This window comes from Erigeron canadensis, chromosome 4 (assembly GCF_010389155.1).
Source record: "Erigeron canadensis isolate Cc75 chromosome 4, C_canadensis_v1, whole genome shotgun sequence".
Classification (NCBI taxonomy): Eukaryota; Viridiplantae; Streptophyta; class Magnoliopsida; order Asterales; family Asteraceae; genus Erigeron; species Erigeron canadensis.
The window spans coordinates 42574416-42596709 of record NC_057764.1 but is presented as its reverse complement, the minus strand read 5'-3'; the positions used below and the strand labels follow the sequence as shown (position 1 = coordinate 42596709).

Sequence of the window (22294 nt, the reverse complement as noted above, 5' to 3'; positions counted from 1 at the left end):
TGCTTAACCATACGTGAAAATCTCATCCCTTCCCATTAATAAGTATGTGCTACGTGATAGAGTATAATAAAGGGGTACAATAGTCTATTTACTTCCTTGTACACGTATAGTATACATGTACACTCAGCTCGCTTTTTATCCAAGAAAAACAAGTAAACTATACATATATATATATCCCCATTCCTCCCCCCCACCCCCCTACTTTCACCAACAGCAGGCGATTAAACAAAACAAAATCTTAAAAACAACCTGTCGTCCGTTATCGAAAATGAGACCAAGGACGAGAAGCACCTCGGACCATTCGATGAAGACGATATTGCTTTCATGAAAACTTATGTACGTAAGCCAAATTAAATCTATGAATTCCCGGCCCACCTTTTTTTTTTTTTTAACACTATTTTGTTGATTAAAAATCGTAGCTTTAATTAACTGATGCTGTTTATTATTAAGTTAGAATTTAAAAAGATAGTTAGGGTTTAGGGATACTGAATTAAATGTCTTGATTCTAGATATACAGATATGTACAAACAGAATATATATATATATAGATACATTATGAGTTGGATAAATCATATCAAGAGACGTACGTACAGATAATGTATATATATAATTAGAGATTGCGAATCTTGTTAAGCCTAAAGCTAGCTTTACCAAAAACTTTAATGAAAACTTTTGAAGCTTCTAATTAAAAGTTTGCCATTGACTTGTTTGAATCGAATTCAAGATTTTGATGTGATCATACGGTTTTGTCGTATATATAGCTTGTAGTTGTAAGGTGGAGTTAACTTTATGTTAGTTATAGGGATTTGATTCTCTGCTTGGCATTTTTTTTTCTTTCTAGATTTGTTTGTATAATATCTTTGCTGTGTGAGTGCAGATTATTGGGTTTCTCATGCTCCACCCTGATAAAATTGTTCAGCTTGGATTTGATCGTCTCTGCTCTGGAACCGTTTTGGCCAGTCCTAAAGCTATTAGGACTTATCCATGTGTTATTCGTGGCAATGGAGGTCAATCTTTTCAGAAGCATGACGTTGTTAATAGAAAGAATAGAAGATATTCCAAATCTTCTCAACGTAATTTAAATTGGTTTTAATTAGATGGTTTATAGATTGACTCAATGCAGATCATTATGTTATTTATATCTGATTTTTAGTATTATTTTAATTGATTTTTACTTTTTCTTGAATAATTAGTTACAAAAAATTAATGGTGCAATTAAAATGATTTTAGAAGAATTATGGCTTTGTTAGATTGTACTAACATGCATTGAAGATTGTAATGTGTTGAAACTTATGTTTCTACCAAAAATGAGTCATGCATTACATATGGGGATGAGAATATAAAGTTATCCGGTATTTAAGTTTAGGTGTGAAACACTCACATATTGTTTTTTTAATTTATAAAAATCATGGAGCCATGTATTTATTCATTAAACTAAAAATAATAAAATATCAATATATAAGGGGTTTCACACCTAAGTTTAAGTGCCGGACAACCTTATATTCTTTTTCCCCATTATATATTTCCGTTTCACAATCTTTTTATGTGACTAAAATCAAAATCAATGTAACAAATGATAAACTCCGATAGTTTATTATAATATAGATTAATTGACTTTTATTTTTGCTAGAATTATTAGTCACGAAATGATGAAAATTATGGTAGAGTAAATTAAAAGATGTTACAAAATTTGTGATATTGTTAAATATTTATTATTTTTACATCAACCAACACCATTCAATACCTTTATCTTTACAATAAGTTGTAACCACCCGTTGCTAATACGTTTTATTATGCGGGTATCATGTTAGGATACACACAAAGGTTTACATGTTAATGATAAAATATTATCAACGTCATCGTTATGCATTGATAACATGATAAATACAAGAAGGGTGAAATAAAAATAATAATAGAAAAGAGAGGGTAGTTTATGAAACATTGACACCGCTAAAGCGAATTCCTTCCGATATAAACCCACCATCAAAATCGCGCCGCTCCTTTGAACGCTCCCTGATTTTAGACTCAGCCAGCCAGCCCACTGTATCAACACATAAAAATAAATACTTCCATAACTATTTACGTATAAATTAAATCATCATCATCCCCATTTACATTTATCAAATATTTTTTTTATTCCTTACAAACACAAATTTGTATATGATTTGATTGGGATACGAAGAAGATGAGAGCGAGGGTATTAGTGTTCCCAATAAAAGGAAGGAATTGGTGTTTTATTAGATCCGTTGACCGGTCAACCACCTCAAATTCATCATCATCATCATCATCAGAATCTTCTTCTCCGACTACATTCAAACAACTTTGGCATAAAATATCTTCTCAAAAATCATCTGCTTCTTCTGCAGCCGCCAATGTTGAAATTTGTATTGATTTTGCTGCTAATAAGGTCTTTTTCTATTCTATTTTATTTTTCATTTCTATTCTATTGTATTCTCTCCCCCCCCCCCCTATATATATATATATATATATATATGAATGTGAGTTTTGTGCAATTTTTAGATGAATAAGGCTTGGTCTGGTTTGGAAAAGGCGCCTCCGGGAAGCTTCAAGAGCAAGATTCATAGGTTTGTGACTGTACATGACTTACTTAACGTCTATTGTATGCATTGAACTTATAATGATTTTATTTGTATTTATCCGATTTTCAAATATTGTTATTGTGTTAATTCAGCGGCGTTTTTGCTAATATGTCATCCATTTAAGTTGCCACATTGCATGAATAAAAGTTGCTTTGTCTACATAAATATTACCAGGATACATACAATAGCGATATTTAGAAGTTCGATACATACATACAATAGTGACATATGAAGTTGGATACATACTGTAGTTTTCGGGGTATTGTTGGATGCATATCCAAGGTCCAATATTTAACTTCTAATATATGTATGTCATGTTAATATTGTTATGTGGTATGAACTAAGGAAGTATTGTAATCTTTTTAATTTTGATTGTGGTTTGTAGTTTGGGATTAAAGCTTTTGTCACGCGTTAAGCCTTCTGAGATCTTTTTGAAATCGATTCCAAAGCAGTTAACAGGTGTCGAGGTTGTCTTCCCATCAAGGTTTGTTTTGGTTTCCGTCTTTATTTTTATTAAACATAGTTTATGATAACTCTCAAACTCCATAGTTTACTGTTATATTTTCTCATTGTCATACCCCACCCTTCTCTCTTTCAAAATTACTGCTGATTAGCTTAAATATAGATTTAAGATAGTGCATTTAAGATACCAATTGAATTATTAAGCTTGGAACCCTCATGATAAGAGAATTAAGTATAAAACGGGAAAATCAGTCGCTTATAACCACGTATCAATTGTTGAAACTGAACAATCATTCCAAGAGAAGCTAAAATAAATATGTGGACATTAATTTTGGGACACCGGAAGTATATATCTTCCAACATATAGAAAGAAGTGTATATAGATTCATTGCAAAACTCTTGAATTACTGTCACATTATACCTGTTCAAGGTCTAAACTATGAACATTGATCTTAAACAAGAGATTTTTCTAATTAACATTATAAGAATCTGCAAGGTTTTTCAGTATGTGATACTTTCTTTGAAAACCATGATTTAATCAGCATAAAGCTACTGTTGGACATAGCTGAGTATTGACTTTTTGTGTTTAATTTTTTATGAAGCTTAAATCCAAGACTCGTTCGAAGAAGATTAAGGCATATGGCTTTGAGGTAAAGTTTAGTATTTCTTCCCTTGGGGGGTAAATGAGAAGTTTTATTTTGGTTATTACATTTTGGTTTTGTTGCGTTTCATATCTAGCTTAGCAGTTTGATACAATGCTTTCACGACTGGACCGGAGCAGGGACCGGTCTACCTACTGGTCCACTGGTTGGATCGGTCGGACCGGATTAAAGAACTGGATAATATAGTATATTTGCATATGTGTTTAACATCGAGAATAAGAATATACAAAACTAAATAATGATATGATATGATTCTTTGCCTAATGCTAATTATGAATATTATTATATGTCGACTTGTGTACTCCCCCTATTTCACAATGTCGAGTATAGACTACAGACCCATCATCATCATCATTTTAACAGGATATTTTTTTATGACAAAACATTCATTTCAGATTTATATTCTCATATCCATGCACATTAAATCTCTGTAAAAAGATCTCCAACGGAGTCTTTTTCAAAACACCACTAAATCTCTGTAAACAGATCTCAACCGCGTTCTTTTTAAAACTCATAGGCGACCAAACCTCTCCTTCTGCCAATCTTTTGTCATTTTGCTCCGCCGCTAATCTCCTCTGTTTTCCTGATGTGGCCCCCAGCAAAACATTTCGGCTATGCCAAAGAAAGTCAAAAACCGGTTCCCCGGTTCCTGGTTCAACCGCCAGTCTGGTGCACTGTTGGCGGTTGTTATCATCAGCTTACAATGGCTACTGATTCCAGAAACCAATTAGGGCAGCAGGTCTTATTTGTTTAACAGGGAATTAAGGCAGCCAGCATTAGTGCATCAATATACCTTCTTATAGTTGCATATATGAACAAAAGCCTGTTAGTTAACTTTGATTGCGATATTAGTGCATCAATATACCTTTTTATGGTTGCTGATTGGAACAAAAGGAAGCCTGTTAGTTAACATTGATTTGCACCTCCTTATAGATGATAATAATTGCTTTATAATTACAAAATTTGCTTAAGTTAATCAGCATTATACTTGTCACTTATTTACTACCCTTTTAAGTGTAGTTGATGATTTTCTTAAGCTGTATGTTATGATGTGAATTAAAGATAATTTTCTTTTTGATTTGCAGGGGGACTATTGTTCACAAGAATTACTTTTATGGATCAGTTACCCTACTCCCTGTTACCTCTGCTTTTGCTGTACGTATATATATGCACGTTTTGGTCAGAAATTCACGTTAAGATAGTTTCTCTATATGCAAAATTTGTACGCATAGAACTTTCAATTATTGAGATAAAATCCATCCATTTCATTAACTTTCTCTAGCGAGTGCTGGATTACTGCAAGGCTTATTCTTTTCAGTAATTTGCTTCAAGGATTTACAAGTTTTTACGTATCTGTTTAGGTTCTGCCTTTGCCTAATGTACCCTTCTTTTGGATGTTGTTTCGCACTTATTCCCACTGGAGGGCTCTGAAGGTGAGTTAAGCATTTGAGTAAATGTCATGCGGATGATGTTGCTAGTTTTAAGTTTATAAATACATCACTATTAGCTATGATTGAGTCATTAGTGGACATATTATAGCTCCCAGATAATCGTTTCCGTATCGTTACTCATGTAAATGATGTATTGACCAATATTTCAGGGAAGTGAAAAACTTCTTGAGCTGGTATCAGACTCCTCAAAGAATCAAAATTCCCCTAAAATAGAAGACCATGGTAATGAAGCAGCGGAGAAGAAAACCGACACTTCACATGATCCTCCACTGGTAATTACGAGCTTTCGATCAGTTTAACATGTATTCACTTTGTTTGCTTCTAATATGAATGGTCCCATGTGTGCAGATAATGGAAGCATCAGAGGAGCTTGAAAGACTAATTGGTGACGGCAATGAAGTTAGCAAGTGTAGTTTAAAAGACATTTGCAAAATCTTTGATTTGAACACCATGGATGTGCTAAAATATCAGCAACACCAAATCTAGTTTAGGAAAAAAAATTGATTAGAAATTTTGATCTATTGAACTATGTATTTAAACATAGATGGATCTGATTTACAGTTTTGTTTGTGAAATTCATAACACGCCTGTCTAAGGATCACTGGCGATTTTGTTAGTGTTTCTGCATGAGGGAATATCATGGGAATGTTGAGGTTCAACATAACTAAACAATTGTGTAGTTTCTATATGGATTTTTCTCCAGTTATATTAGCCAAAACTGTTCCCAGAAGTACCACTAATGCTGCATATGTTTCAGTCTTAAATGGTCCACACATACAGTTAACATAATTCATAAATCATAATCACTCCATACTACGGATAATGAGACTCTAAACTTTAGCTAATACATGTATCATTGCAAAATCATGTCAATCTTAATTTATTTAGGCAACACATTTAGCATGTACAAGCAGTATATTTTACAAGGCCATTGTACCCCAATACTGTGAAGTTCAAATGAAACTATGAAAGTCGCTTGTAACAGCAAGGGTGAAAGTGGTAAACACACACAAATTCAAGAAATCTGTACACCACTAGATATTGGCAATATTGGCATACACCATTAAATGTATTTTACATTGTTGAACAATACAACACTGCAAAACACATTTAATGGATAATGATTTTTTAAAGTTGATCCAACTTTATTGGTAAAGTTGGATGCACTTTAGTCATTGAATTAAATCCAATGGTCAATATTAAAATATGATATACCTATAAATTTGAATTAACTTTAGGGCATTTCAATCCACATTTAGTAATGGTGTATTACCAAAATTTAGTGATATACACACTTCCCCAAAGCAAAGTAAAAAATTAAGATTTGGAAATCCCAACCGTATTCTGAGAACTTATGTTAACAATACAAACTATGAAAACTTAACTTGCACTTGGTTAGGATTTTTATCATGTATAATTTTCGTTAACAAAAATTATAGAATACATTTAACTGAAAGTAAATAATAAATAATATATAAAATAATAATAAAAAAATTATTGATTATCTACTTTCAGTTACTGTAAATGTATTCTATATAAATGTTACTTTTTGTTAACGAAAATCATACATGATAAAAATCATAACAAAATCGTTTTTATTTAATACATTGTATTAAAACAACCATAAAATTGACATCAATTGAAAAAACAATCATTCATAACACAAAAGTTTAATAAGAGTGTATGAAATTATTTTTCTTTTTTTAACATTTCAAAATTATTTAATATTTACGGCCAGGTTTTCATGAGAATTGAGAGTAAATAAAATAAAATAAAATGGCCAAGGAATTTTACACAATATTAACCCGACGGTCCCGACCCAAGAGCTTAGGAATTGAGAGTAAATCAAATATTAGGGTTTCCAACCAACACTGAATTGAATCAACAAAAAAGATGTCTGAGAAAAACACTAATACTTCCGATGACGGCGAAATGACGTACTCGGTGGGTGAAAAAGTTCTGGTTTCTCACGGTCCTCGTATCCACCAAGCCACTGTAAGTTTCCTTTTTATTATTATATCCAAACTAACTTTTACACACACACATAAATATATATATATATATATATTTGTTATCATAAACAGTGAGTGCTTGTTCTTCAATATCATAAACAGAAATGTTGAAGTAGTTACGTCAAGTAGTGTTTCGTTTTGGAGCTATTTCTTTCGAAATAAAAGTTTTAGCTAGTTGCATCCAAACAAGGCTTTTAACGTAATAGAAACTTATTGTTCAAAACTAAAAAGCCAAAAGAAATCCCAAAATGCTTTTGCCAAACATGCCTTAAGTGTTCATTCGTCTGCTCGGTTGAAGTTAAACAAATGAATATGAACAGGCTTTGTTTCTGTTAGCTCATTTGTTGCTATCTGATGCAATTTGAGTTGTTTGAGTAGTTCTGCTAATTGGAATTGTTGTATGAGGCTGATTGATTGGATGGACTATTCCACTAGTGTGTTGCAAGGCAAAACCGGAATTTTGTTAGTGAATTAGTGACCTGCTGATAAATGCTTCATAGTTGGTATGTTTGTTTGTATGTTTAGGAGAGTACCATGTTTTAGTATTGCTGTATTGTGGTGTAATACTTGTAAATGTCCAGGTTTTATTTTTTTGTAAGCAGTAAATATATTGGTAATCAATATAATCCACCTTTATAATTATTAATTAAAAAGACGCAAGCAGTGTATGACGTAACTCATACATGATAACTTAATACATATTAGGTTTACTTGTTCAGTCATGTATTTGTTGATTGTTATTGATGACTTGCTTTTTGTAAAGGAGGATGACGACTGTCTGGGACCAAATATCATCAGCCAAATGCCGAATGATATTCTTTTAAAGATACTTTCTTTTCTACCATTAAAAACTGCGGTGATTACCGGCAGTCTCTCCAAAAGATGGAGGTTTGTGTGGCCCTATCTGAAGAGACTAGACTTTGATGGTAGCGAAGCTCCTGATGAGCACCTTGTGTAGAGCAGGCCAAGTACATTAATCAAGTGAACAGTGTGGTTGGAAGTCACTTGAGCCCAACACTTCAGTTATTCCGGATTGGTTTTAATTTGGATAAGAAGTATGTAAAAGATTTAGATAATTGGCTCCGCTTTGCCCTTGACAGGAAAGTCGAGATTCTTGAATTGGATCTACGTGAAAACCATCAAAGAATTCGTGATCCAAAGGAAAATTATGATTTTCCCCTACCTTTGTCGGATGGAAGCATGGCACGCTTTCCAGAATGGCCCCCGTCTAATTCCATGGATGTAGAGACTCTGTCTCTTAAAAAGCTTGTGCTTCTGTCCGTCAACATCAGTGAACCCGCCCTGAGTGCATTGCTAAAGCACTCTTCAAGTCTCGAAAAGCTGTACATTGTTGGATCTGGGTTGTTGACTGCTGTTAATGTTGGTGGATTCCACATTAACTTGAAACAATTGATATTGATGGCATGTACTGGGCTTCGGTCTATTACTCTTCATGATTTTGATCTTGAAAAGTTTCAGTATATCGGTCGAGATATAGACTTTCATCTTGCAAACCTTTCAAAGGTTAAAGAACTTGATCTTGGCCAAGTGAGTGTGGGCTTGAACAATAAGGTGTTCTCTGCGATCGCATGTGTAGCTTCCACCCTTGAGGTTCTTTCCTTGGATGTTAGTCGTCAAGCGGTTAGTAGTTCGTCTGTCATTTCTTTATGTTTTTTAAATCTTTAACGATAAGATAGTGAGACTGATTTAATGTTTTCCAGGAAGACATTGAAAGGGATGCTCCTGGATTTCCACTGCTACCAAATGTGAAAACATTAACCCTGACGTTGCCTACAGAAGTTCATGACACTATAACAGAGTTTATTGAAATAGGAAAGAAGTGCCCTAGTTTGGAGATCTTTAAAATATCGGTATGTTTTCAGTTAATCACATAGCTAGCTTAATGTGAATAATATACATATAAAATAGAATCTATGTTGAAATTCTACCTTTCAATAAGGACTCTGTTTCTGACTATAATACTATATTGATATGATAAATTGCAGCTGTATTGGTGTGCATCAATTACGAAGGAAAAAGCGTGGTATACTCCTTTTGGTTTCGACTTTATACGCCTCAAGCATGTCGAGATCAGCGGTTATCGTGGTCTCATGAGTGACGTTCAGATGGCTTTGTACATGCTAGGCAACGCCTCTAAAATTATTATAGATCCTTCATGCCACCCTTATGATTTATGCGAATTGACTGAAAGACAGGTTATGAAGATAGAAGAGGCTGGTCGGTCCCATGCCAAATCAGAGCTATCGTCATGTGTTTTCCCACAGGTGGAGTTGGTCATTCTTTGATTCACGATTGAGATGATGTTGGTTTGTTGTGTGATATACTCTGCTTATTAGCTCTAGTTTCTCCTGCGGTGATGTTGGTTTGTTGTGTGATATACTCTGCTTATTAGCTCTAGTTTCTCCTGCTCCAGTTATTAGAAAACTACTTTAGAAGCTTGTTGATGTCTTTGGATCATGTTTGGAGATTTTTTAGTTTGTTGAATGCTACTTGAGTAGGTTTAAAAGATTCTTATGCAGTTATCCATGTTCCTTTTGCTTCTGGTAGTTATGAGGATCAGAATTATTATAGTTACTTTTCCTTCTTTTTTGCTCATCTGCCATCTGGTGTTTCAATACGCATTACAAAATTGGAAACACAAAGCAGGCTAGAGAGGCTGGTTTTGTATGGAAAATTGGTGATGAGTTTGAGTGGTTTGGTGTGTTATCAAGTGTGGGACTTCGATTGGGCCATGTATAGTAATTCCACAGATGTTGGGTTTTATAAATCATTATATGTTTTTGGGCTTAATAGGACTAGAAATTGATTTATGTTTATATACTTAGCCTGTTAATGAGGCGGGGATATCTTTGGCCATTTGGGTTCATGGTTGGCTCGTTGAAAATTTCCAATCCTAGGTTAGAAATCTAATTCTGATCTGTAAAATAATTGATCCGGACCCAACTCACATGACTTGATTAATACATGAGTTTGAAAGGTTGGTGAGTCGATTTCCAATCATATGGGATGGTTTCCTGTCAAAGTAGATTTAAGCTCCGCATTCATTAAGACTCGAGCTTGAGTCTTCTTTTAAAAGTCAAGGAACCAACCACTTTTATAATTGTTATCGATTGCTGCACTTTTTATATATTTCGACATCTGGTTGGAAAATTTTAAAAAGTTAATGTTGATACTCTATTACATTAATAAAAACGAGCATGGTATCTGCGCAATGCAACGGCAGTAGTGGGAAGACGGTCTGTTTTATTAGAGATTTTGGGTAGTTACGGAAAGAGAAAAAAAAAAGTCCAAGGGCAAATCCGGTAATTCAAAGGTAGAATTACCTAATATAAAAATAGACTATTTCTTTTATAATGTATTATAGATTATAAATTATAGATAGTGATAGTAATCGGAAAAAAAAAAATAAAAATAAAAGAGAAAGTAGTACTTAACATAGTATAAACTTGTGTATCATTAAATAAATTAATCATACCAATCGATCATCGGTTAACCGGTATTGTAACCATATAATCACATGTCCACAGATAAAGTGTGTAAGTCACAAATTTAAATATTGTCACATGGAAATAGAGATCATATGTCTTGTAATTTTATTTATTTTTGAACGGCATCTCTTGTGATTTATGTGTGAGATTGGTAAGCAACCTGACATGAGTTAAATGCAGTATGTGTTTTGGATACCAAGACGGTATGTGGGACCGGAGGATTACCACTCATTTATTTCAATTTTTTTTAAATAAATAACATATAAGTATCACTTATTATTTATCACAAATAATAATACAACCACAGTATCATAGCAACGTAAAAGAAGATTCGTTATTATCTAACACCTAATATTAAAATTAGGTTAATTACATTAACATCACGAGCTAACAGTATTTCATTGACAGTATAAAAATAGAATAAGAATAACTTAGAAATTTTATAAAGATAGAGTGATCAACTTAAAACAATATTATTCGTTTATACATTTTATACTGTTACTTGTTTAATACCCGAAATGTACGGTTTTATATAAGTATGTTCATATTTTGTTTTAAAAAAACGTGAACTCTAATACTATCAAGTTTGTTATTTGTATTAACTATACGATTATATATAAAATAGATTTGTTATAAATGGTAAAATTATTGTAGAATTACATTACCCTTTACAAAATAATTAACCCGACTAAAAACTCTGGATACACCAAGCCTCAAATCTCTCTGTTGATTAGGGTTTTCAAGTAACCAACATTTTGAATTGAATTGACTAAAAATAAGATGTCTGAGAAAAACACTAACACTTCCGATGGCGGTGGAGGTGACGGCGAAATGACATACTCGGTGGGTGAAAAAGTTCTGGCTTATCACGGTCCTCGTATCTACCAAGCCATTGTATGTTTCCCTTTTATCTTATCCAAACTTTTACATGCATACATACATATATGATATATATACATATCTGTAGTGCGTGTTCTTCAATATCATAAACTAACTTTTTGTTACTTGTCTTTTATTTATATTTCAATTTTAAAATGACTTTGCAAGTTGTTGTATGTATTATTGCTACATGTCATAAAGGTCTAATAATACTCGTATAATACTACCACAAATATCTTACACATGTTTGTATTTTTTTTTTATGGAAAATGGGAATGAGATAATAACATGTGGAAAAATCAGAAGTAGAGAATGAATGCATACCACATGTCACGTTTTATGGTTTTAGGAAGATTTTTTGGCTAATCTTTATGAGGATTTATCATTTTCCCTTTTTTATTAAAAATTTTAAATTAAATAACTTTTTATAAAGCAAGTGAAGCCGGATCAACTGGTGGATTCATCCGGGTTTTACCCACTGATCATGAGTTGGACTCTTCGTCGTGGCATGCTTGTGGGGCTCCTTGGAACCCTGTGAAAGAAGCGCCTTTGGGACAGCTGGTGGGTCCAGGGTATCCAACCTCGATATGTGTGTGTATAATGTAAATCGGAGGGAACCCTTAGATTCCCAGTGACTCATTGGTACCAACATGCTTAAGCCACACATATTCTTGTTAAAAAACACACAAGTGGGATGTCTGGCTAGCCACTTGAGCTAACCATCGATGCAAACTCAACACGGGGGTTGCGCAGGTATCAATGCGGTACGTGCGCAGGTATCAATGCGGTACTTGGGATCAAAAGGTATTCATAGATCTACCGTGTATATATATATTGAAATAACTCTGTATTTAATGAAATTTACGTCAAAATGTTCTTAAAAGAAAAGTTAAAAAATACCATGTTTTTATATATTTATAAAAAGATATAGAATATAAGATATTAAAGAAAGTTGGAGTGACTTTAATTTCTCACATTTTGTTCAGCTGATGTTTTGGTATGCTTTGCTAGTGGTGTATTTTACTTGTCAGAATTGGTGCATGTAATGTCAACTCTCTTTGTTGATCGTTTAAACTTTAAATACATATATATTTATCTATAAAAAAAACCTAAAATATTGTCATCCATTAATCATGTGGCATGGCTTTCTGGAGAACCGACCGTTGGTTGGATCGAGGATCGGTTGTAGGGGTTGGAAGCTTTTCTCATTTAAATATAATATTGGTCGACCAATAGTTTTGTGGCCAGTCTTAGTTCTTAAAAGTTTGATAGTTTATGTTATGGTGTTTTCTTCTTCTACATTGAAGGTTAAGAAGGCTGAATTACGAAAGAATGAGTGGAATTACTTCGTCCATTACATTGTAAGTTTGGTTACATGTACTGTTTAGTTACAAGTTTTTTTATTATGTTAAAGTGTTTGTCTTCATATTACAACATCAATTAATAGATTATTTTCTCTGTTTTTGCAGGATTCGAGCAAAAGGTAAGATTTTTTTTTTTGTCTCTATGGCCTCACTCTTATAAAATTTTAATTGTCAACTTGTGCATTACATTTTGAATAGTTTGCATAATGTTTCAGTAATCTAGCAAAGGGTTAAGTTACTTATGATCTGACGGCCACTGGTTAGAATGCACTTTTTTTTAATAATCTTAGTACATATGTTTGTGACTTGTGAGTATGTGGAAGTATGTGTTGAAGTGTGATTTAGGCTTTCCATTGTAAAACGATTAGCATTCTACTATATAATTAAGATTTGATGCAAATTGCTCGTTTAAATGCTCAATGTGACAAAGTTGCAAACATTTTAACCATTTTAATGTTCTATGGCTTGGTACTCATTTATATCTTCTTTTGGTCCTCTAAGGAATCCCCAAGTTTTGAATTTATATTTTGAAGAACTTCCTAATAAATGAAATTTGCGATTCGAATAGGTCTTGATATCTGATCATATCTTCTGAACATTGTTCAAAACGTTTTAACCATTTTTGGTTGATTATGTGAAATTTCCATGGATAGAATGTTTGATAAGTGATAAAATGAAGGAAATATGATATTTGAAAGGTGTATAAAAATGCTTATAAAGCTTCAATACTTTGATAACAGTTCGGATGAATGGGTTGGAGTTGACCGTGTGATGAAATATACTGAAGAGAACATTGTGAAACAGCAAGCTCTGGACGAAGAACTCCTTGTAAATGGTATTAAATGGTTGCTCAACTCAAAGCCTGGCTCAACTCAGACTAAACCTGAAATCTTGAATGGTATTTTTCATCATTTATTTATACAAACTCTTATCAGTTAATCAAATATTTCTCTATATACACATTGCTTTATTGTGTTCCATCCTTTTGTGTTATTGTACCTTACAGATGCAAAGGTGGAAAATGAGGATTACAGGAGTAGTGGTATATTGTTTGAACTCTACTTACAGTTAATTTATACTTGAAAATGTTCATAGATCATACTTTCATATGGTGAAGTTTTTAAGTCTGTATGGTATCTTCCTGTTTGGTGTTATCTCAGGAGCAAAAGGGAAGAAGAAAGTGGGTGGTTCGGGTACGGAGGTACATTCAGATTCTTATATCCTATTGTGATTAAAAAATAGTCAGAGTTTACTTTGATGATTATAGGTTTTTATCTATTGAAGTGTGCAAATTAATACACAATAGGTTTACTTGTTTAGTCATGTATTTGTTGATTGTTATTGATGACTTGCTTTTTGTGAAAAAGGATGAGAACTGTCGTGGACCAAATATGATTGATTTCATCAGCCAAATGCCAAATGATATTCTTCTTAAGATACTATCTCTTTTGCCTTTGAAAAATGCGGTGATTACTGGCATTCTCTCCAAAAGATGGAGGTTTGTGTGGCCTTATCTGACAAGACTGGTCTTCGATGGTAGCGAAGCTCTTGATGAGATAGATGAAATTCGTTGTATTATAAAGCATGCTAAGTACATCAGTCAAGTGAACCGTGTCATTAGAAGTCACATGAGCCCAACACTTCAGCTGTTCCGGATTCGTTTCGATTTGGATAAGAGATGCTTCAAAGATATTGATAAGTGGCTTCGATTTGCTCTTGACAAGAGAGTCGAGCTTCTGGAACTGAATTTACTTGAAAACTATCACAAATCTCGTGATACAAAGGATAACTATGATTTACCGCTACCTTTATCAGATGGAAGCATGGTACGCCTTTCCGAATGGCCGCCACCCAGCTCCATGGTTGTAGAGACTCTTTCTATCAAAAAGCTCTTGCTTATGCGTGTCAACATAAGTGAACCGTCTTTAATTGGATTGCTAAAGAATTCTCCGCATCTTGAAACGCTCTCCATTTATGGATCTGGGTTGTTGACTCATGTTAATGTCGGTGGACGGGATATCAACTTGAAACACTTTATATTAATGGGTTGGGCCGAGCTTCAGTCCATTTCTTTGTGTGATTTTGATCTTGAAAAGTTTTTGTTTATCGGTCGAGATATAGAAATACGACTTACAAACCTTTCAAAGATTAAAGAACTTGATATTGGCCAAGTGAGTGTGGGCTTGAATAATAAGGTGTTCAGCGTGATCTCATGTGTTGCTTCCACCCTTGAAGTTCTTTCCTTGGACATAGATCGTCAAATGGTTAGTAGTTCGTCGCTAATATATATTTGTGTTTTTAATCCTTAATGATAAGATAGTGAGACTGTTTTCATGTTTTTCCAGGTAGATATTGAAAGGGATGCTCCTGGATTTCCAGTACTACCAAATGTCAAGACATTGAACCTGACATTGCCAACTGAAGTTAATGACCATCTAACAGAGTTCTTTGAAATAGCTAAGAAGTGCCCAAGTTTGGAAACTTTTATAATATCGGTATGTTTTCAGTTAATCACGTAGCTTATTAATGCAAATAATGTACATATGAATAGAATCTATGTCAATATTCCACTTGTCAATAAAGATTCTGTTTCTGACTTTATCTGATTCACAAACTATATTGACATGATTTTTTTAGCTACATTGGTGTGCACCAATCAAAAAGGAAAAAGCTTGGTATGCTCCTTTTGATCACGACTTTTCACCACTGAAGTTTCTTGAGATCCATGGTTATCGTGGTATAATGAGTGACGTTGAGATTCCTATGTACATGGCCTTCAATGCTTATAAAAGTCTCAAGAAAATTGTTATAGATCCTTCCTGCCATCCTTATGATTTAATTGAACTGGCTGAAAGCAAGGCTAGGAAGAGAGAGGAGGCTGGTCGGTCCCATGCCAAATCCCAGCTATCATCAGGTATGCCTCCTTGGGTGGAGTTGGTCGTACTCTAATTCACCATTGAGATGATGTTGGTTTGTTGCGTCGTATACTACTTGTTAGCTCTAGTTTCTCCTGTTGTGGAAACTTTCTAGTTATTATAAACTACTCCTATGGAAGCTTCTTGTTAATGCTTTTGGATTACGTTTGGAGATTTTTTAGTTTGCCATATGTTACTTGAGTAGCTTTAAAAGATTCTTATGAAATTTGAAGTTATCCTTTTGCTTCTGGTAGTTATGAGGATTTTCCGTTTTGCTCATTTGGCGTTTCAATACGCCCAACAAAATCAGAAATCAAAGCAGGCCAGAGAGGCTATGATTAATTTGGTGTGTTATCAAGTGAGGGACTTCGATTGGGCCTTGGATGGGAACTCCACATATGTTGGGAATCTGATCAATAGTATTAGAAATTGTTTTAAGTTAATACTTAGGCTGTTAACGAGTCGGGAATATGGTTGGCAGTTTGTGTTCATGGTTGGCTTATTGAAATTTCATGCCTTTTCGTTACTTGATAGTTGTGTAAATAGAGTGAGTGAAGTAGATTGGTTCTCTTTGGTGGTTATTTGGGGTGGAGTTGTAAGGAGATAATGGGTAGTATGCCAGTTCTGATTCTTAAAATTTGGAGTTATAAGGAGATAATGGGGATATAAATATTGAATTCTATCTTCGAGTGTTGACTCTATGATATGTGTGATAACCCACCAATTTATAAGTTGTGGTTTATAGTCTGACACGAACTTGTTGGGATTATGTACTTATCTTTCTAAATAAGTAGAAATGAAAATTAATTTCTTATAAAGATTGAAAAATCCATTTTATAGCTTCTAGTGGAACTCTGATTGAAATTCATATATTTTGCTCATAATGGGGTTCCCTTAATCGAATTCCTGTTTCTTTATTTTTGGGGGGGATGGAAATCTTTAGGTGAGATCATCTCCTTGAGGGGCACCCTTGTTTCAGTATAACGAAACCTTATGAGCCTGAAGCTTTTACTCGTATAACAGTAGACTAGGATCATAACTCCAGTCATTAAAAAGCCAGACACCATAATAAATAAATAGAAATCTTGAAGCACAATAAAAAAGAAGAGAGAAAAAAAAAATATCTGCTCAGAGGTGCTTTTTATTCGAAATAATCGAACAATTGTGATGACCCAACAACACTAAATAGCGTATCTTCATAGCAAATAATTGCACCAGCCGGGAATCGAACCCGGGTCTGTACCGTGGCAGGGTACTATTCTACCACTAGACCACTGGTGCTTCATGTTATTACAATTCAATCTTTTTCTAAATTCTATAGACTATAGTACTTTTAGTTCAACGTTTAGTTAGTGCAATTGCAATTAAAACGATTGATTGTGAACATAACATGTGTCAAGTGTGTTATGTTTTGTGTTGAGAGGTACTGAAATCCAACCTGACTATGACACCAAACAGATTATTAACCTAACAAGATTACACCATTTATTTTTAACCATATAGATAAATAATTCTAAAGGGAAATTTTTTTGAATACACTTTCACAAGTAAACAAATTATTTCAACCGCCATGTACGTAGAAGAATGTAAATAAAATGCTTCAATTATGAATGGGGATCAAACTAATAAAAATGTAAATAAAATGCTTCAATCAAGAATACAATAAAAAGTAAAATGTCAAGGGATTGTTTTTGGACAGGACCCTTTTTCTAAGATCATCAGCATCATGGGTGTTCAATGGGAATGCTGGTTCATGACTAGAACAGCACAGTTGTACACGAATGTTATCAATTAAACTTGCTGCTGCATAAATTAAGCAAGAATGAATTGAAGTACCAAGTGGCCAGATGTTAATTTATGAATGGGATGGCAAGTAGAAAAGAAAGCATCAAAGACTCCTTTGAGCTCCCTGGTCAATCGATCATCCAAATTTTCTTCTAGTCTACGATCGTCATCGTTCCATGCATGGGAATTGTGGTCGTGATTTTTGATTGGAATCATATATATGAATGTCAAACTTGCTTATCATCTGGGAATGTAAAGCTGGAATCGGTTATATTGGATATTTCAACGAAAAGCTCCTTGAGACAACTTCTTGTTTGGGGTGACAGTACTTTCCGAAACCAAAGGTCAGCGGCGTCTAAAATTGAAGTAAACTTAAAGCTAAAGTTCGAATTGGTACATACACCGCGGTTGTGATACCTTTGGATGGTACGGAGTACTAACCTATTGTATTTCCTGTCTTTTGTTTTGAGTGTGAGACGATCGATTGATAGGAAACTTGAGGTCTGGGAGGGTATACCAAGCGGGTAGCCATGCCTGCCTTGGACAAGACACACGTGCGGGCAGCTTCTTCTAGGCATAATAAGGATTGTATGCGCGCGGTGCATCAACTCCGTAGGAACAACAACATCATCATCATCTTTTCTTTCTAATGATGAATATTGTTGTTGCTCATGTGTCGTAGTCGTAATAATTGTTCCACTACCACTAGTCACTACTTTCTCCATCAATTTATCTTAAGTTTATAGATAGAAAAAAATAAAATAAAAAATTCCAAACGAATTATGTTTATATATCACACGTACAAAAATAAGAAGCAGCAGCAGGTTCGATCGATCTCTCCGAAGTCAATTAAATTATACGTAGCGGTTTTTATCTGCTATATGAGCGAATCATGAGTAATTCGTATTTAATTTATACATGGGACCCTAAATAAATATTCTACAACCCATCGTCCGTCTTACTTAAATTTTGGAAATGTTAACAATTGATATAGAAAAAAAAGAATTATTATTATTAGATAGAAGATGATAAGGCTTCAAATAGCCTTTAAAGAGAACAATTAAACCAGAGAACTACATACATTGTTGTAAATTGTGATAATCTTACAAAACGAGCTAAAGACTCTATTTATAGAGAAAATTAAAGCTATAATTATGGTAACTAAATCAAAGATAATAAATTGGAGCCGATCCTAGTCTTGATTTGAGTAGATCTTTTTCTTGCTGTCAAAGTTGAAATCATCGTATTATAAGAAATGATAATTTCTTCTGATCCCCGCAATCTTCTCATGAAATCTATCTATATATACCTTCGTATTTAAGTGTTTGGCCCAAAAAACACCCGGCCCGGTCCCTTTTCTTAAAATTAAATGGTGTCTGTTTTACAAAGTTTGGGCTCTATATTTGGCCGAATTGAAGAAAAGAAAACCCAAAAAGAGGATTGCTTTGTTTTCATTACATCAAAACAATAAAATAGATTTATTTAATTGGTTTGGCATAGATTTGTGTCTCGTCCGGTAAAGAAACAAAACGTTTGTTTTTTTTTTTATTTCTATTCGAGTGTAAAAAGGAAAGCTAGCTTAGAGGTTGGCTTTTGGTAATTTAGATTTAATTAACAAAATTCGGATATTGTTTGATGTATTCATACTTCAACCTAAACGAGTTTATTACGAGTAATTTGTAAAAGTGTTTTTAATTTCTAACCCACGTTGTGAATTATTAACATGATAATTATTGTGGTATAATAAAACATGGTGGAAAACAATAATCATGTAAATGTTTAAAAATATTCTAACAATATAATAAAAAAAGACTGTAACATAAGTAGATAGAATTTTGTTTTGAAAATCCTTAGACCATCCCCATCGGTGTGTATAAGTTTTGTTTGTTGGGCTAAAATGGGATGGGTCCACTAAGATTCCTTTAAAACTCACCGACTTGTTCACATAGCCAACTAAAGTTTTGGTTCATTTTTTATGATATTCTATTGGTTTTTAAATGATTTAGTTTTGTTTAGTAGTGTGTAAAGTTGAGTTTTTAAATAAAAAAATGGATTTTGATTGAGTTGTGAATGAGAGTATAAAAGTTGGTTTAATTGGGTTGTATGAATATAAGAGAAATAAATTATTTTTTTAATGAATAGTATTAGTGAGTTGGATTGTGAATGAGATGACTTTAGGATTAAAATTCATCTCTTTGAGGGGCACCCCTAATTTCACTTTATTATAATAGTAGACTAGGATCATAACTTCAGTAATCAGTAAACCAGACAGGGTAATAATCGAACCCCGGTCTGTACAATGGCAGGGTACTATCCTAGCACTAGACCACTAGTGCTTCATGGTTTCAATCTTTTCTAAATTAATTAACTCTAGTACTTTGTAGTTTTAATGTTTAGCTAATGCAACTGCAAAACTATTGATTGAATTTGTATGTCAAATGGAAAACATAACATGCCTCAAGTGTGTTATGTTTTGTGGTGTGTTATGTTTTGTGTTTAGAGGTACTCAAATCCAACAAGACTATGACACCAAACAGATTATTACCTAACAACCAAACAAAATTACACCATTTATTTTTAACCATATAGATAAATAATTCTAAAGGGAAAAAATTTTTAATACACTTTTAACAAATTATTTCAACCGCCATGTAGTTCTACCTTTCATAATCTCTTCTTCACTGCCAACTCCAAGATTATCAAGTTGAAGTAGATGCTCGCAGTCGACATGGTCATGATGATCAGTTATGTTGTCGACGTCGTTGGTCCCAATTACATAAGTGTGCGATTGCAACACACTATCCATCTCACACTCTCGACAATACTCTAACGTCATGCTAGCAAGCTCATAGTTTTTCATAATTGTCTTTGGAACACTCTGCAAATAACAAATCAATCAACTTTCTCATTCTCATGATACTAATTATGTGTGGATGTGTGTGCAATATATATATATATATATATATATTTATGTCTCTCTTAAAAAAAGAAAAAAATTTAACAAACTACTTGAAATGCAATGTAGCCCGATTAGTGAATACCTCAAGAAGCAACCCAATATATTTTGTATTGTTAACATGTTGATTAACATCGACATCGCTCCATCTTGGCTATGATTTTGTGTATGTACAAAAAAAATCAAGAAGCTAGGTTATGTAAGTATGTGGTAACAAACATAGAAACAAATGTAAAATGAAAATTAAAAATTAGGCCCAACCATTAAACCATTGCGGACATGGGGAACAATGTTGTAATCCCTTTTAGACCATTTTATGGTTTGTTCTTCAACTGCAGGCGGTGTATCAAGCAAGACTGGCTGTATTTCAGCTCGAACTTCGTCTGGAAATCTGGATATTCTTCTTGTCTCTGTATTCATCATGACCCAAATACTACAAAAATATTGTAGCACATACAAACCATATTTTTATCAATACAAAAAGTTAATTATGAAACACTCAAATTATAATTAGTTGGAGAGAAATGCTTTTACCTTGAAGCTCTAATTAGCATTTCGCCTGTTTTGCAATCATAAAATATCCAATTACCGCCCAAACCATTTTTTCGATATGCAGCTTTCCAAGCATCAATCTGAACAACACCACCCCTGTATGTAATATATTTGAGCATATATGACAAATTACTTTAGCTAAGTTATAAAGAGCCGCCCGGCCCTTAATTAACTATGATGAGCATATACATAGAGAGCTACAACGGGTAGACGAAAAGTTAAATTAGTACCAAATCGGATAACGGTCCACCACAACTTGCATCTTCACCATCACCCATATGAGGTTCTTTTTACACATCTCTGGTGTTGAGCCATAGCCATCTCCCAAGAGGCCGATCGCCTTTAAATGGTTAAGGGTTGTCTCCTGTCAATACAACTTAATTCATAATGTAAAGCAACAGCATACTACATTTAGTATACATACATACATGTGATCATAAGCCCTTTATAAAAGTTAGACATTAGTTTTACCATATATACGTACCTGCATATGATTCATAATTGTTTCTATAGAAGCTGTCTGATCTGGTCCAATTTCATATGACCTTATATCAAAATTTTGTCGATATACAAAGCCTTCCTTAACCATTCTCCCGACACCAAGATCATCCGAGTCCATAATCTTTGGATTCCGTTGTTTGACCTCCTCGAGCTTCGTTGTAGGTTTCGATGAACCGGCTTTAGTTGTAGGAAGGGGCGTGTTCCAATCTATAGCACTAGCTCTTGTAGCATTAATTACCTTTGCAGGCGGATCATTAACTTGTAAGCCCATAGAAGAAACATGCTTTCTTTTTGTTATGTTAAATCCATTCACATCTACGGTCCCTAGATGATTGTGGGATGTCATAATGATGCTATGGTATGAGAATAAAGATTTGGCAAAATGGAAAGATGCACTAACAGCCATTACTACCAAAGTTTTCAAGGCTGGATTATTATTGATATATATTTACGGCATATCTATATACATTGCTTAATTTCAGTCTCTAACTATTTATAGAGTTTCAATACAACTCTTTATTCAATTTTCATGCAACCAACTCACTTAATGGGTTGGCAATTAACTAGTTTGTCTTATTTTACTTTTCAGGGTACATGTTTGAGGCTTGGCAACATATATAGAATTTTCTTCCTTTAATGTTTAAAT

General features: G+C 33.7%; 4 protein-coding genes and 1 non-coding gene across 5 annotated transcripts; 3 read left to right on the top strand and 2 right to left on the bottom strand.

Moving 5' to 3' along the window:
- Window positions 1-1988: 1988 nt before the first annotated feature.
- LOC122596719 lies at window positions 1989-5908 on the top strand. Its single transcript, XM_043769344.1, has 8 exons — window positions 1989-2407; window positions 2521-2585; window positions 2986-3084; window positions 3665-3712; window positions 4810-4879; window positions 5086-5157; window positions 5325-5447; window positions 5524-5908. Exons 1-8 carry the CDS (start codon window positions 2186-2188, stop codon window positions 5659-5661), a joined length of 837 nt encoding a protein of 278 aa, XP_043625279.1. The 5' UTR covers window positions 1989-2185; the 3' UTR covers window positions 5662-5908.
- A 1119-nt stretch (window positions 5909-7027) lies between these two features.
- Window positions 7028-8159, top strand: LOC122597089 (probable FBD-associated F-box protein At5g38565). The gene is made up of 2 exons (XM_043769724.1): window positions 7028-7170; window positions 7951-8159. Exons 1-2 carry the CDS (start codon window positions 7069-7071, stop codon window positions 8143-8145), a joined length of 297 nt encoding a protein of 98 aa, XP_043625659.1. The 5' UTR covers window positions 7028-7068; the 3' UTR covers window positions 8146-8159.
- On the top strand, window positions 8159-9754 carry LOC122597088. The gene is made up of 3 exons (XM_043769723.1): window positions 8159-8828; window positions 8909-9058; window positions 9194-9754. Exons 1-3 carry the CDS (start codon window positions 8388-8390, stop codon window positions 9491-9493), a joined length of 891 nt encoding a protein of 296 aa, XP_043625658.1. The 5' UTR covers window positions 8159-8387; the 3' UTR covers window positions 9494-9754.
- Window positions 9755-17064: 7310 nt separating this feature from the next.
- On the bottom strand, window positions 17065-17135 carry TRNAG-GCC. Its single transcript has one exon. It is a non-coding gene; the product is annotated as a tRNA-Gly (tRNA).
- A 3040-nt stretch (window positions 17136-20175) lies between these two features.
- Window positions 20176-22054, bottom strand: LOC122597666 (palmitoyl-acyl carrier protein thioesterase, chloroplastic-like). Its single transcript, XM_043770239.1, has 6 exons — window positions 21632-22054; window positions 21378-21511; window positions 21130-21243; window positions 20857-21028; window positions 20681-20749; window positions 20176-20517 (listed from the first exon to the last, which is right to left on the bottom strand). Exons 1-6 carry the CDS (start codon window positions 22052-22054, stop codon window positions 20275-20277), a joined length of 1155 nt encoding a protein of 384 aa, XP_043626174.1. The 3' UTR covers window positions 20176-20274.
- Window positions 22055-22294: the final 240 nt, after the last annotated feature.